Raw genomic sequence first — 12,877 nt, 5'->3', positions numbered from 1 at the left:
CGAAAAGTCGAACTCCCTCGTCTTATGCTCGCGCGAACATTGCCTTGTTTGCTTGCAACTCCAAAACACTAGCTTGACTCGTCCACGACCTCGCCAGCGCTTCGACTGGAACACAGAGATTACGACGGAACACTAGCTCCAACTCTACACCTTTCGTTCGATCACTTGCCGGACGACATCTTTCCCTTCCCCTTCCTTGTCTCGACCCTTCACCTCTCCTTCCCTCTCCTCTCATCGCCGTATCGGCTCGGCCCGCCATGTCCGCCATCATTAAGCAGGCCGGAAAGCTCCGCTCCGTCTCCATTCCGGGGTACAACCACTTTGAGAAGCCGATTCGCAAGCTCATCTTCGACTACGACGCCGACTCGCCCGCACAGGGTGGTATCCGGTAAGTCCAAGGCGTCTCCGAGAAAGCCACGAGGAAGCTGTGTTTCTGGGCCTGTCTGCTCTACGTCTAGGCTACCACTTGTCCACATCCTGTTTGAGATAGCAGAATGACACCATCACGCACCCCTCAGCTTCATGTTTGCCTTTGACCAAGCTGACGCCAGTGCCTACCTCGCGAAGCCCTTTGCCGAGCTCGCGGCGCAGAACCCCGATGTCGAGATCGTCGTCCGCAAGCTGCCGCGCGGCAAGGCGGCGGTGATCCGAGGACACTACGTGAACGGGCGGGACAAGGTGATCTGCGTGAACGGGCTGCAGGCGAACCAGATCCAGAACAAGGTCGCCATCCTCCTCGAGTCGTCTGGGGCCAAGATCCGTAATCTGAAGAACGATACGCTCGAGGCCGGACCGGGCAACGAGAGCGCGCGTGGTGTCTGGTCTGCACTCCACGCCCAGAGCAAGGACGGAGGATACACGATATAAACACATTCTTAGCATGCACATCTCATGACCATTGCGTGCCCGCGAAGCGTCGCAGGCGCTGAGCGCATCCCTGCAGTTGAGGACGGTCTACCAGGCGGCTCTCCTCGAGCAGAGGTCAGAAAACGGGGCATAGCCGCAAGTTGAGAACAGATCTTCGCAAAAGCAGCAACACTTTGCCAAGAATCAAGATTCCATCATTGTTTTGACAGTTTTACGTCTACCACTCTATCTCTAAAACCAACACACGAGGCTGTAGCCACCGCTTGCTCGCCTCCGGCTCGCGAGCGGCGCTCAGAGCTTGGAGAAGACCTCGTCGACGATCCACGCCTGGTCCCAAAGCGTGACGTCAATCTTGCATCCCTTCTCCTTACCCTCGCGCTCGATGCGCTTCTCGAGCTCATAGTTCTTCCTGACGAGGCCGAGGTCGCCCTCACGCATGCGCAGGAGGGGGCAGAAGTCGTTGCCGCCGTCGCCGACGTAGACAATCTTGTCGAACGAGTCCTTGCCCCCATGGGCCTCGAGCCAGGCATCGAGCTCGTCGCCCTTGCACATGTTCGGCAGGCAGCCGACGGTGCATCCGTGCTGCGGGCCGTCGGCGGGCAGACGGCGGCCGATGTGCAGACGGTCACCGACCCACTTGGCCGGGTTCGTGATGACCTGGTCGAAGAGGTCGGTCAGGCCGTGCTTCTGTCACTTGTTAGCGAGGCACCAGAGCGAATGTGGGTGGCATGTGGCCCTGGGGTGGAGAGCAAGGTGTCGGGGCGGAAACCGCAATAGGCGGACACATCGGACGCGAGTGAGCGGCTGACAAAAGCCGTTGTACCATCGGCCCACAACCCTGCTTCAACTAAGGCCGTACTCACCTCGAGGATGGTGCCGATGTAGACCTCGTTCGAGTTCGAGAGACACAGGAAGGTGGTCTCGCCGCGGTTCTTGAGGTTAGTGACGGCGCGCTTCATGGCGGGGTGGACGGGGAGCTGACGCAGGGCGTCGAGAACCTGGTCCTTCTTGTAGCCGGCGTTGAAGAGGTCCTGCATAGTCTCGTCGCTGTGGTCAGCGCGCTGCGAAACAGGGCGAGCGGTGAGCGGTAAGGGGTGAGTTGTACCGAGCTTGCAATGGACAAGCCACTCGGGCCATGCCGTGGAATGCAACGGAAGGACGCAGACAGCGCAGACATGGCCGTCGATGAGGTAACGGTGATAGGGGAGGACAAGCATGGAACAACAACAGCACACGGAAAGGAGGCGGGCCGAGCACACACGTGCTCACGCTCTTGACGCCTCCTGCGCCCTCGTTCGGAAAGGGCATTACCCGCCGATCTGATCGCAGAGCACGCGCAGCATGCAGCGATGTGCTTCAAACCTCAGCCGTCAGGCTGTAGACCCCCCGTCGATAGCTCGGACAGATCGACATCGAACCGAAGTCGTCGAGCCCGTTCATCGCTTCGACCAGGGGCAGAGAGATGCGAGGGATCATTGGGAGATGCGGCGACTCCGCCTCAAGGCAGCTCTACTCACACAACATCAGGCATGCACTGCGAACCAGCGCTCTTGCGGTCCTGAAGCTTGCGGCGGAGCTTGGTGTCGAGGACCTCGAAGACCCAGCGGTCCGTGTCCTGGTCGACGAAGGACCAGTCAAAGTCGAAGACGACGAGGTTCTTGACCATTTTGTTTACGAGCGGCGAGCGGCGGGGCGAGGAGCGAGATGTTGACGATGAGGCAAAGCAGCGAGCGGAACGAGCTGCAAAGTGTGCGATGTGATTTGGGCGAGTCGAGGAGAGAGTAGAGTGGAGGTGAGTCGCGAAAGTCACGGGTGAGATAAGAGGGTTGGGGCGGAGGGGAAGACTCCAGATCGTGAGTCGAGCGAGTGCAGTTATCGTGCAGTTATCGTAAGTTACGTGTTAATGGGGAGCACGGAGAGCGCATCGACGAAGACCGCATGCATACCTGCACGTTCCGGGCACTCCGCGGTCCATCCCTCCCGCGCTCCTGCGCTCCTCCAATCCATCCATCCCTCCGCCATTGCCCGTTGACTCGGCATCGCAGGAAAAACCCAGCCGAAGCGATCGATCGGGGATGGAGATTAAAACGCTGCCCGTGTCTCATGCTGGTGACCGTGGGAATATTTGATCAAGCACCGACCGCGATGCTAATCTCTCGACCGTGGGAAAGCGTGAATCGAGGAGTGGCATCCTCCAAGCTTCGATGGCACCCCGAAAATCTGATGGCACCGAGAACGAAACCGATACACATACCGTGATAGTAGGAGACACCGCACGACGGTGCGAGGCGGGATGGATCTCGATGAAATGCATGACTTATGTTTCATTATATGCGCAGGAAGTGCGGCGCGGGCTATGGGAGCCGCGTGTTAAGTTAGAAGGAAGGAGGAGGCATGTGGTAGGGAAGAAGAACGGCTTTGAGAAGCAACTTATGACGCGCATGACGCTAAAAGACTGAACGTCAATCTTCAGGTAGAAGGGATTGGCTCTGCTTCACCGTCGGGCATGGACGCAGTGGCAGGCGGCGGTGACAATGACTTGAACTCGGCCGCAAGGGCCAGAAGATGGACTGAAGCAGGTTGTCCTTCACCGGCACCCGCATCGACACCCTTGACGATAAGCGACTTCATAGCGAAGGCGGCAGCACAGAGGGCGTTTCCCTCGTCGACGGCGGCGAGGGAAGGGTCACGCGCCTGGAGGAGACGTTGCGCCTCAGCCAGCGCTCGGCCGATCAGCCTCGACGCCGCGACCTCGAGGCTAAGGGCGCCGTCCTTCTCGTCCTGATGGAGAGGGTAAGCCATCAGTGTCTGAACAGCTGAAGCTTGCCCGACGTCGTCACTCTCAAGCTGCTCCGCCTTGTCAGTGCTGTACGCCTTGCCGTGGGCGGCGATGGCGGACTCAACGTCGGAGCCAAGGGGAAGGGTAGGCTGTACCGCGGCCTCGGTGCGGGCGACGGCCGCAGCCAAATCGGACGCGATGGTCTCGGTGTATCCGAGCTCAGCCATCGCGCTCGCGAGCACGATACCGATGTCGACTGCGTGTTAGCCAAGTGATTTAACATATACCAGCATTCCAGGGGGAACCACACCGCGGGGTTGTGTAGGGCATCATCATTAACTCACCTTCGAGGTCGCTGTGGCGGTGAGCAGCGGGGCTCGGGCTCGGGGAATCGCTGCCTACATCCTCGGCAGCGGTAAAGTCGCGCTTGACCCTCTTGGTGGCGCGCGGCGTCACCTCTGGCGACGGCACGCTCCTGCGGGTTGGCTTCCAAGGCGGTACTATCACCTTCTTGATCAAGCAGAAGCGCTGTCCGAGTGTCTGGGCGTAACGAATACGAGCTAGCGCTGCAGACGGGTGGTTTGGCCGTTCCCCGTCCCACTTGATCCTCTTGCCGTGGAGCTTCGCCAGCGCCGCCGTGAAGGGTCGATTTTGCGTGGTGATGGTGGGCTTTATGAAACAGGGCATCTCAAATTCGGTCTCCCCCGTATCACCGTTGCACTGAAGTCAGCGTTGCAGCGGGTCAAGCATGACTCACACGCGGATAAAAAGCGATATCATGGCTGTCGTACATCCTGTGGATGGGAATCCACAAGGTTATGCCGGCGGTTGGCAAAGACGACGCCCCCGCACGCTTGGAAGCTCGCAGATGAGACTGCGGTCAGCATCCAAAATCACAGTCGAGCTTGGGCGCACCTGCTTGTCTCGGCGTGAGACGAGATGCGCTGCTTCAACGTTCTCCATAACACCCGTCACAACGCAGCGGGTATCACGCCCTACAACCGCGTCGCGGAACGCCTATGCGTTGGTGCCGCCCGGATGGACTGTTGTCTTACCTTGGCGGACTTCTCGGATCTACCATCAGACTTGTCTGAATGGCTGGAAGCCTGGGAGGATTCCGATCGAGACGTGGAAGTCGGGGGTGCAGAAGCGAACGAGGGAACCAACGCGCTGCGCACGCCCGAACGACGCAGAACAAACTCGCCCGCGTACAGTCTCTCCTCATTGGACAGGAGTTGTCCTCTGGGCAGAACTTGCCATTGCCAGGGCGTATCGTCGTCGTCGTGTCCCAGGTCACGTTCATCCTCGAAGACGGGCTCCAGAATCTCCGCCAGGTCGCCGTACGTCTTAGCGATTCCTTGAGTCCAAAGCAGTGGGACGACCGCGATCTCGATGCCGGACGCATTGCAGATTGTCAGAGATGGGCCTCCCCAGGAGTCCATGGCCATGATGTCGACGACCTCGACAACGTTGCCTACGCTGGAGCTGGTTGACGGCGGCATGGTTGACTATGACCGAGACGAGATGGTTGTTGTTAATCAACAATCGTCGATGTCAGTCGACAGTGTTGACCGTCTGCCTCGCAGCACTCATGCTGCGCCACTAACTCCCGCAGGCGTCACGTGTTGACTCTGCCGCAACAACTGTCGCAGGCGCATCGCAACGTCACTGCACCGACGGTCGTGAGCGTCGCTGACGGCGATGCAATACAGATCTACAGCGCTCTAGGCTCTAGAAAGTACTATATGACTAGAGCTGCATAGATATCAGATTGATGATCAGATAGCAGCAGTTTGAAACGGATCATAGCAATTTCGATTCATCATCCTTTGAGCCTACGAAACTTCAACTGCCACGTTTGACAACAACCCAAGCCACACGTCTGCCCCAGCGAAAATCAATCGTCATCTAAGTGAGTCGTCATCAGTGATCTACCTCTCGTGCAGCAGCTACCTTCGAGGCCCCAGACGACGCACACAGATGCATTGACAGCAGTATCAGGTGTCTGCAGCTTTGCATGCAACAAGACTCTTCAGGATAATCACCTGAGGCGAAGATCGCGGAGAAGCTGATCGACCATGCCCAATCGGCCGCTACGGTGGCAATCGTGGGGTTGGGCCGAGAACGACGTGTTGACCCTGCCATTCGGCTGCACCGCCGGGTGCACCGCCAGGTTAACCTCGCGGCGTCACAGTGCAGACAGTGATCTAAGACCATCAACGGCCCGATGAACACTCCAAGACGCTCGCGGTGGTAGGAACGGGGCGTTCGAGAAGCCACCGCGCCGCCTTCTCCAAGTCTAAACCTCTCCCACTTCGTGGCACTCGTTCAGGCTCATGTTGTGTGAGGAGCAAAACTCTGCTTTGCGCGCCCTTGCCCCGACAGCGAAAGCCACCCCACGGCCTTTCAGAGTCTCGGAGAGCTTCGTGGTGCGGGCTGTGGCAGGATGGGCGTGTGGCGAAGGAGTTGGCTACCCTTCACGCCATCTTGGAAGAGACCAAATCCCCGCAGCCCCGCAGCTCGCAGCTCCAGCATCTGCCTTGGTACGTCGGTTCTTTGTCCACCCCTCGTCCAGTTCAGCCCTCACAGGCTACGGTGGTCTACCGATGGTTCACGGATTGGATCGGCATGAGCGGTTCAAAAGTGAGAATCGCTCCTCGACCTTTCGATCTGGTGAACGGCGGCGACAAAGGAGCACTTCTGACTCTGCATACACTTCGTTCTCTTTCCTGTATCCTACTAACTGCGACAACTAGACTACAACGGCGGGGTGATTCAGATTCGTTTCGATAAGGCAAGCAATGGAGATGTGCCCTGATGATGGGGAAGATGATGTACAAGATGATTCCGGATTCTTTCAGATAAGCGTGTGCGTGATATTCGTTGGAGTGGTGATATTGCCGCGGGGTAGCGCAGAGCTTGCAGAGCATGGGCAGGAGTGGGCGAGCTGGGCAATCGACGGGGCGATGGGGGAGCGACGGCTGGACGAGTCGTCTAGCAGACAGAGTCGTGAAGCTGCGTCCGCCGGCATCCTCTGTCGCTGCGGGGCCTCGCGCGGTGTCGCGCGGCCTTGCGCAGCCTAGCGCAGCTCAAACGTCCCCGCACTGTTCGACGGGACGTGCACGAGACTGAGTTCCTGGAAGGGCTCGTGGTTGAGGCAGTGGAAGTAGTACCCGCGCAGCGTTGCGTCGTTGCTCACAGGCGCAGGCGCGCGGGACGACTGGCGGCGGGGTGCATCGGGGCGCGCACCGGAGGTGGACTGCCGGCGCTCGCTCACCGAAGGGCGGCGCGGGGCCTCAGGTCGCGTGTTAGAGGAGCTGAGGCGGCGGCCGGGCGAGCGTGGCGACTTTAGCAGAGGCGAGGTAGGCGTCGCTGGCTCGAGCGTAGGCGACAGATCCACCATAGCGTAGTAGAAGCCTGGTGTTAGCTAGCATAACCAACAGTGCAGCTGAAGCTGCAACACTGTTGTCGCGATGCCACTTTAGCCGCACTCACCTGCAAACGAAGCGCCCGAGATGTCGCGGTCGTGGTGGTTCGGGACCAGGAACTTCTCTTTGATACGCAGAAAGACAAACTCGCGCTCCTTGGGGCGGATCTCGCCGCTGCTCGTGTCGGGGAGGGGGTCGCGGAGCAGCTGCTCTGGACGGACAATGTCGGCTCGGGTGGAGGGACGGCGGAATTCCTCAAAGCGGCCCCAGTGGCGCATGTCGTCATGCTCTTTGGCGCCGTAACGCGGACCGGTCACGAAGCCGTACTTGGGTCCGATAATCTCGGCGTCAAAGTACGTCGTGAGCTCGGGGTGGGCCTCGGTCAGCTTCCAGATGGTCAGGTAGCCGCAGAGCGTGTACTCGTTCAAGTTGACGTCGGCAATCTGGATCTGCACATCGTAGCTGTTCCTGCCTGAAGACTGGGTACCGCGGAAGACTGAGCCGGGGTATAAGCAGCCGCGCGCTGTCGAGGGCACGCCCCGGCTACCGACCTCGAGAAGCGGGTTCGAGGCACGCTCTTCGACAGTGTCGCGCTTGGCGGGCGTCATCGGGGCGACAGCGGGGGCGTTCCGGGTGGGGTTGGCGGTCGCCCACGGGGCAGTTCGGGCGGCAGGGAGAGACTTGGAATGAAGCGTCGGGCTCTCGGCGGCTGTCTCCTCGGTGGGCGAAGCTGGGGCACGAGCAGAGCCCGGGATCACGAGTGGAGTGACAGAAGCAGCTGGGGTGGGCTCCTGCGGCGACGCAGGGGACGAGGAAGATGCGGCACCGTCCTCATTCTTGCTCTCAGACGCAGCACCACGCGCGCGGATCGCATCACGGAGACGTGAGAAGTCGAAGGCCGAGGAAGGAGACGCCGCGACGAGGTTGCTAGACCCCGCGAGATCAAGGCCAAGACCAGTCGTGATACCGCCAAGCTCGAATTGATCAGTTCGCATGCAGGTTGCGCACACACGCTCCATCTGTTGGCCGAGAAAGATGATGCCGTCTGCTTGGCCAGACGACGCGGCGCCGCACCAAGTGCATTTTAGCGACGAAGGGGTGGGGAGCGACGGCCCGGCGCCGTTGCCGCCGCTCCCCTGGAGGGGAGCTGCCGGGGATTCGGTGGGCATGGTGGGATGGAGGAGTCTCAGCACAGGAGCAAACAGGCGACGGGGTGTGCTGGGGGTGTTGCTGTGGTGGTGTAGGTGCAAGGACGGTGGTGGTCAATGAGGGTGCGGGGACATGAGACGGTCTTGGTCGAGTGAGTAGCGATGCAGCAGCAGTGGGTGTGTGGGTGTGATCAATGCTCAGGGTTAGTGTGGGGAAGAATTAAGGAGCGTGGGGTTGAATACATTGCGTGCAGTGGTGGTGTGAGTCTGGCTCGTGACTCGTGACTCGGGTGGTGTGCTATGGTTGCAGGTCATGTCCGGTGCCCGGTGGTGCGATCGGACCCCGGTGCAAGGTCTCCCCACAGGCGAGCAGCACCATAGGTCATCGAATATAAGCCCACGGTCAAGGTACAACACGGTTCGTTATCGACGTTACACCTCCTTTCGTCCTCCTCGACTCGTACTACTGCTTCACCCGTCCTGTCCCGCAAGTGCCGTCCGGGCATCGGATATCAGCCTACGATGTGTCGAGTCGACTGGGCGTTATCAGCGGGATGATGAGCCAGGGGTTCAGCTAGGGGCTGGATTGTCGACTGGCCCGCGTGGCCCGAGTGATACGGCCGTTTGTTGTTCGCTGGCCCCGCATACAGCGGCGGAATGCGTCCCAGCCCTAGGCCTAGCCCCGGGGATCTGCGACGTTCTGGTCACGACCGGGGAGGGGTTAGGCTGCGTGTGTCGCTTACGTGGAGAATGTGTCACGTGACTAGCCTATCATTGTGTGTGTGTGTCTGCGCACAGACGCCACGCATGCACTGGACCACACAAATTTGACTCGTTCGCTGGGCATGGTTGCCTACTTGATGGCCGATTTGGCGCGGGCAACCAGGGCTGGCAGGGCTGCGAGAGGGTTTCGCATCTAGGGCTGGCGCGCGGGTGTAGCGCGCGCCTGATGAATCAACGGGATCTTTTGCCGGACTCGTCGGCAAGCGCTTCAGCGGCCCAGCGGGGCAGGCGGGCGGGCCGATCTAAGTCGAAATCTCCGTACGCTGGGCTTTTAACTTTTGGGCTCGTCGGTCCTAGTCAGGTCTCCAGCCAAGCAACCACCCCTGCCGCCGCGGGGACGACCGACTTTTTATTTCCTGGCCACCAACCACTCTCCTCTTTCTTCCTTCCACATCACCAACCAACTATGTGTGGTATCTTCTGCGTCTACAAGAAGGAGGGTGACCTCCAGGCTTACCGCCCCCGCGCCATCGCCCTCTCCAAGCAGCAGAGGCACCGTGGCCCCGACTGGTCCGGATGTGTCGTTGCCCAAGACTCGATTCTCGTCCACGAGCGTCTCGCCATTGTCGGTGTTGGTGAGTACTTTCTTCAACTGTGCAAGTGAACGGAAAATTCAGTTCTGTGCACTGGCTATGCACTGGCTTACGGACCTTTTGGCTGACGGCAGACTCTGGCGCTCAGCCCCTCGTCTCCGACGATGGCAAGATCCTCCTTGCCGTCAACGGTGAGATCTACAACCACCTCGAGCTCCGCAAGAGCCTGAAGAACCCGCCTGAGTGGAAGACCCACTCCGACTGTGAGCCGATCATGTACCTGTACAAGGAGAACAAGGACGACATCACCGCCATGTGCAACAAGCTCGACGGCATGTTCTCGTTCGTTCTCCTCGACACCTCGGTCACCCCCTCGCGCCTCATTGCCGCCCGTGACCCCATTGGTATCACGACGCTCTACATGGGCTGGAACTCGGCCGCCCCGGAGACGCTCTACTTCGCCTCCGAGCTCAAGTGCATCCAGGAGGAGTGCGACAACCTCAAGTCGTTCCCCCCGGGACACTACTACGACTCGAACGTCGGCGAGATGACCCGCTACTTCAACCCGTCGTGGTGGGACTCTGACAAGCCCGGCAAGACCCCCAAGAACCCCGTTGACCTTACCGCCATCCGCGAGACCCTCGAGATGGCTGTCCGCAAGCGTCTCATGTCCGAGGTTCCTTACGGTGTCCTTCTTTCCGGTGGTCTTGACTCGTCGCTGATTGCCTCGATCGCCGCCCGCGAGACCGACAAGCTCGCCGCTGAGCAGGAGCGCAAGCGCCAGGAGTACCGCCTTCACGGCTCGAAGCCTGACGGCGACATCCCCCTCGCTTCGTGGCCCCAGCTCCACTCCTTCGCCATCGGTCTCCCCGGTGCCCCCGACCTTGTCGCCGCCCGCAAGGCGGCCGACATGCTCGGCACTATCCACCACGAGTACACCTTCACCGTCCAGGAGGGTCTCGACGCCATCCCCGAGGTTATCCACCACCTCGAGACTTACGACGTCACGACCGTCCGTGCCTCTACGCCGATGTACCTCCTCTCGCGTAAGATTAAGGCCATGGGTGTCAAGATGGTCCTGTCTGGTGAGGGAAGTGACGAGATCTTCGGTGGATACCTCTACTTCCACGCTGCCCCCAACGCCGAGGACTTCCACGAGGAGTGCGTCAAGCGTGTCAAGAACCTCCACACTGCCGACTGCCTGCGTGCCAACAAGTCGACGATGGCTTGGGGTCTCGAGGCTCGTGTGCCGTTCCTGGACAAGAAGTTCCTCGAGGTCGCCATGAACGTCGACCCTGCCGCCAAGATGTTCTCCAAGGGATCTTCGCAGACCAAGGACGCCGACGGACGCCCGCACATGGAGAAGTACATCCTCCGCAAGGCCTTCGACTGCGCCCCCGAGGGCAAGCCGTACCTCCCCGAGTCGATTCTGTGGCGCCAGAAGGAGCAGTTCTCGGACGGTGTCGGCTACTCGTGGATCGACGGTATGAAGGACCACGCCGCCGAGGTCGTTTCGGACGAGCAGATGGCCAAGGCTGCCGAGCGCTGGCCCATCTCCACCCCCGACACCAAGGAGGCGTACTGGATCCGCGACATCTTCGAGGGCCAGTTCCCCTCTGACGCCGCCGCCCAGACCGCCGTCCGCTGGATCCCCAAGTCCGAGTGGGGTGTCTCGTCTGACCCCTCCGGACGCGCTGTCGCCATCCACAACGCCGCCCTCGACGACGCCCCCAAGGTCAACGGCGCCTAAACGTCTTAGCGCACCGTTGGCTCTGCTGGCGTGCAGACCACTGCACGCCGCAATCCACATCTAGAGTATCTTTCTTCATTTGGGACGCTTAATCATGTCATGTCATAGTCAGGCTTGCATGGTAAACACAACAAAAACGGCCACACAAACGGCCATAGATATCACGTATCTGTACTGTCACTCCCAGATGCATGTTGCATTATTGTTACGATGCCAGCTTGCTTTACCGAGCGTCCGCCACTGACCCCGCACCGGCCCTGTGCCCATCCGCCAAGCCTTGCTGCCTCATGTCAGCCGGTGTGCCTCGTGTAAGCCGTTATCCTGCCTCGCGTCAATCTGTGTCTACAGAGGTTATCAAGTGGTGTTGGTAGCCTCTTCATTATCCGCCACATAGACAGGCACGGCGTTCTGAGAAGCACTGACCTTCCAGCTCTGTGCAATCTGATAGGCCTCAGCGGTGGCGTCGCGCATTGGCGTGTGCATGCCAAGCCTCAGCTGCTCACGGACCTCAACACTTCGGATCAACGCGATCAGCCGGAATACTGGAAGCTGGTTGCCCCACAAGCCAGTCCGGCCCGACATCCGATGTAGAACTTCTGGCTCGTATCCAAGGTGACTCTGTGTTTGACAAGGGATGCCTCGCAACAAAATTGTATGCTGTACCACATTCACCTTCCTTCAACCAGATACCGCGAAACATCGCCACCGTCCGCCCGCCACTGACCCAACTGTGACTAACCCCTGGTGTGCATTGATCCGACTCGGATCGCGGACTATCACCTAATTGCCAAATTTCACTACTTTTCATGGTCGGTGGTAATTGGAAAATTAGGCTCGGGGTAATCGGTGGCCAAGGCTAGTAGTCGGCATAGTGACTCCGCTTCGCTGCGGTGCATTTAAGCGGTATGCGCGGCTAAGCGGCGGCGGTTACTTGGTTTGCCACGGACCGCGTAGATCTCAAGATCTCTAGTCCGTGCTGACAGTGACTTCCAGCGATCACCGCAGCTTGTATTTGTGGGTCACCAGTGATGGTGACACCAGTTATCTACGGTCCGCCGGCCCGCCATGCTTGCGGTGTCTAGGTGACAAACGTTGCAAAGCATGAACACTCGTCGTCAAGCCGTGGACCTTTGATCGGAGGATCGGACCATTAGCAAATCAGGACATTGGAATCGGCGCCCAGGCTCACTGCAGAGATCGGATTGACGTCACCCCCTAGAAATGAAACATACAATCAGCGCGCAGCCGAGCATTTGAGCATATGCGATGGACTTTGAAGCATGCCAAGAAATTGAATCGCATCCATCTTCTCAACGGCAACGTTTACTGACTAATCCTTCTCGGCTCTCTTTCACGATTCACGGTTACCTTCTAGACCCATCGCAGATCACCGAACACCGACCCTAGTCCTTCCCGCCAAGAGATCAAGTCGCCGCAAAGCAATAAAATACAGCAACAAGAGACCAGCCATGGCTCCCTACTCCCCATCTTCCTCGCCAGTGCGCTCATTCACTGAGCCCGCGCCCCGCTCCTTCACCGAGATGAGCTGTCCCACCGCCTTCCGCCCCGCAGATGACCTGTAAGCTGGC

The 12,877-nt window shown here is 59.5% G+C and overlaps 5 protein-coding genes across 5 annotated transcripts; 2 read left to right on the top strand and 3 right to left on the bottom strand.

The window, feature by feature from the left end:
• Positions 1 to 257: 257 nt before the first annotated feature.
• A1Q1_02577 (uncharacterized protein) lies at positions 258 to 867 on the top strand (the record flags this gene model as incomplete). Its single annotated transcript, XM_014323839.1, has 2 exons — positions 258 to 388; positions 519 to 867. 2 exons carry the CDS (start codon positions 258 to 260, stop codon positions 865 to 867), a joined length of 480 nt encoding a protein of 159 aa, XP_014179314.1.
• Positions 868 to 1,158: 291 nt separating this feature from the next.
• A1Q1_02576 (uncharacterized protein) lies at positions 1,159 to 2,533 on the bottom strand (the record flags this gene model as incomplete). The annotated part of the gene is made up of 4 exons (XM_014323838.1): positions 1,159 to 1,554; positions 1,731 to 1,976; positions 2,129 to 2,186; positions 2,385 to 2,533. The coding sequence occupies 4 exons, from the start codon at positions 2,531 to 2,533 to the stop codon at positions 1,159 to 1,161; spliced, it is 849 nt and encodes a 282-aa protein (XP_014179313.1).
• An 803-nt stretch (positions 2,534 to 3,336) lies between these two features.
• A1Q1_02575 (uncharacterized protein) lies at positions 3,337 to 5,148 on the bottom strand (the record flags this gene model as incomplete). The annotated part of the gene is made up of 3 exons (XM_014323837.1): positions 3,337 to 3,902; positions 3,991 to 4,366; positions 4,702 to 5,148. The coding sequence occupies 3 exons, from the start codon at positions 5,146 to 5,148 to the stop codon at positions 3,337 to 3,339; spliced, it is 1,389 nt and encodes a 462-aa protein (XP_014179312.1).
• Positions 5,149 to 6,954: 1,806 nt separating this feature from the next.
• A1Q1_02574 (uncharacterized protein) lies at positions 6,955 to 8,243 on the bottom strand (the record flags this gene model as incomplete). Its single annotated transcript, XM_014323836.1, has 2 exons — positions 6,955 to 7,073; positions 7,142 to 8,243. The coding sequence occupies 2 exons, from the start codon at positions 8,241 to 8,243 to the stop codon at positions 6,955 to 6,957; spliced, it is 1,221 nt and encodes a 406-aa protein (XP_014179311.1).
• A 1,168-nt stretch (positions 8,244 to 9,411) lies between these two features.
• On the top strand, positions 9,412 to 11,288 carry A1Q1_02573 (asparagine synthase (glutamine-hydrolyzing); the record flags this gene model as incomplete). The annotated part of the gene is made up of 2 exons (XM_014323835.1): positions 9,412 to 9,580; positions 9,673 to 11,288. 2 exons carry the CDS (start codon positions 9,412 to 9,414, stop codon positions 11,286 to 11,288), a joined length of 1,785 nt encoding a protein of 594 aa, XP_014179310.1.
• Positions 11,289 to 12,877: the final 1,589 nt, after the last annotated feature.

This window comes from Trichosporon asahii, assembly GCF_000293215.1.
Source record: "Trichosporon asahii var. asahii CBS 2479 unplaced genomic scaffold scaffold00051, whole genome shotgun sequence".
In the NCBI taxonomy this organism is placed as follows: domain Eukaryota; kingdom Fungi; phylum Basidiomycota; class Tremellomycetes; order Trichosporonales; family Trichosporonaceae; genus Trichosporon; species Trichosporon asahii.
Note: the sequence above shows the minus strand (reverse complement) of the source record. Positions and strands in the feature narration are given on the sequence as shown.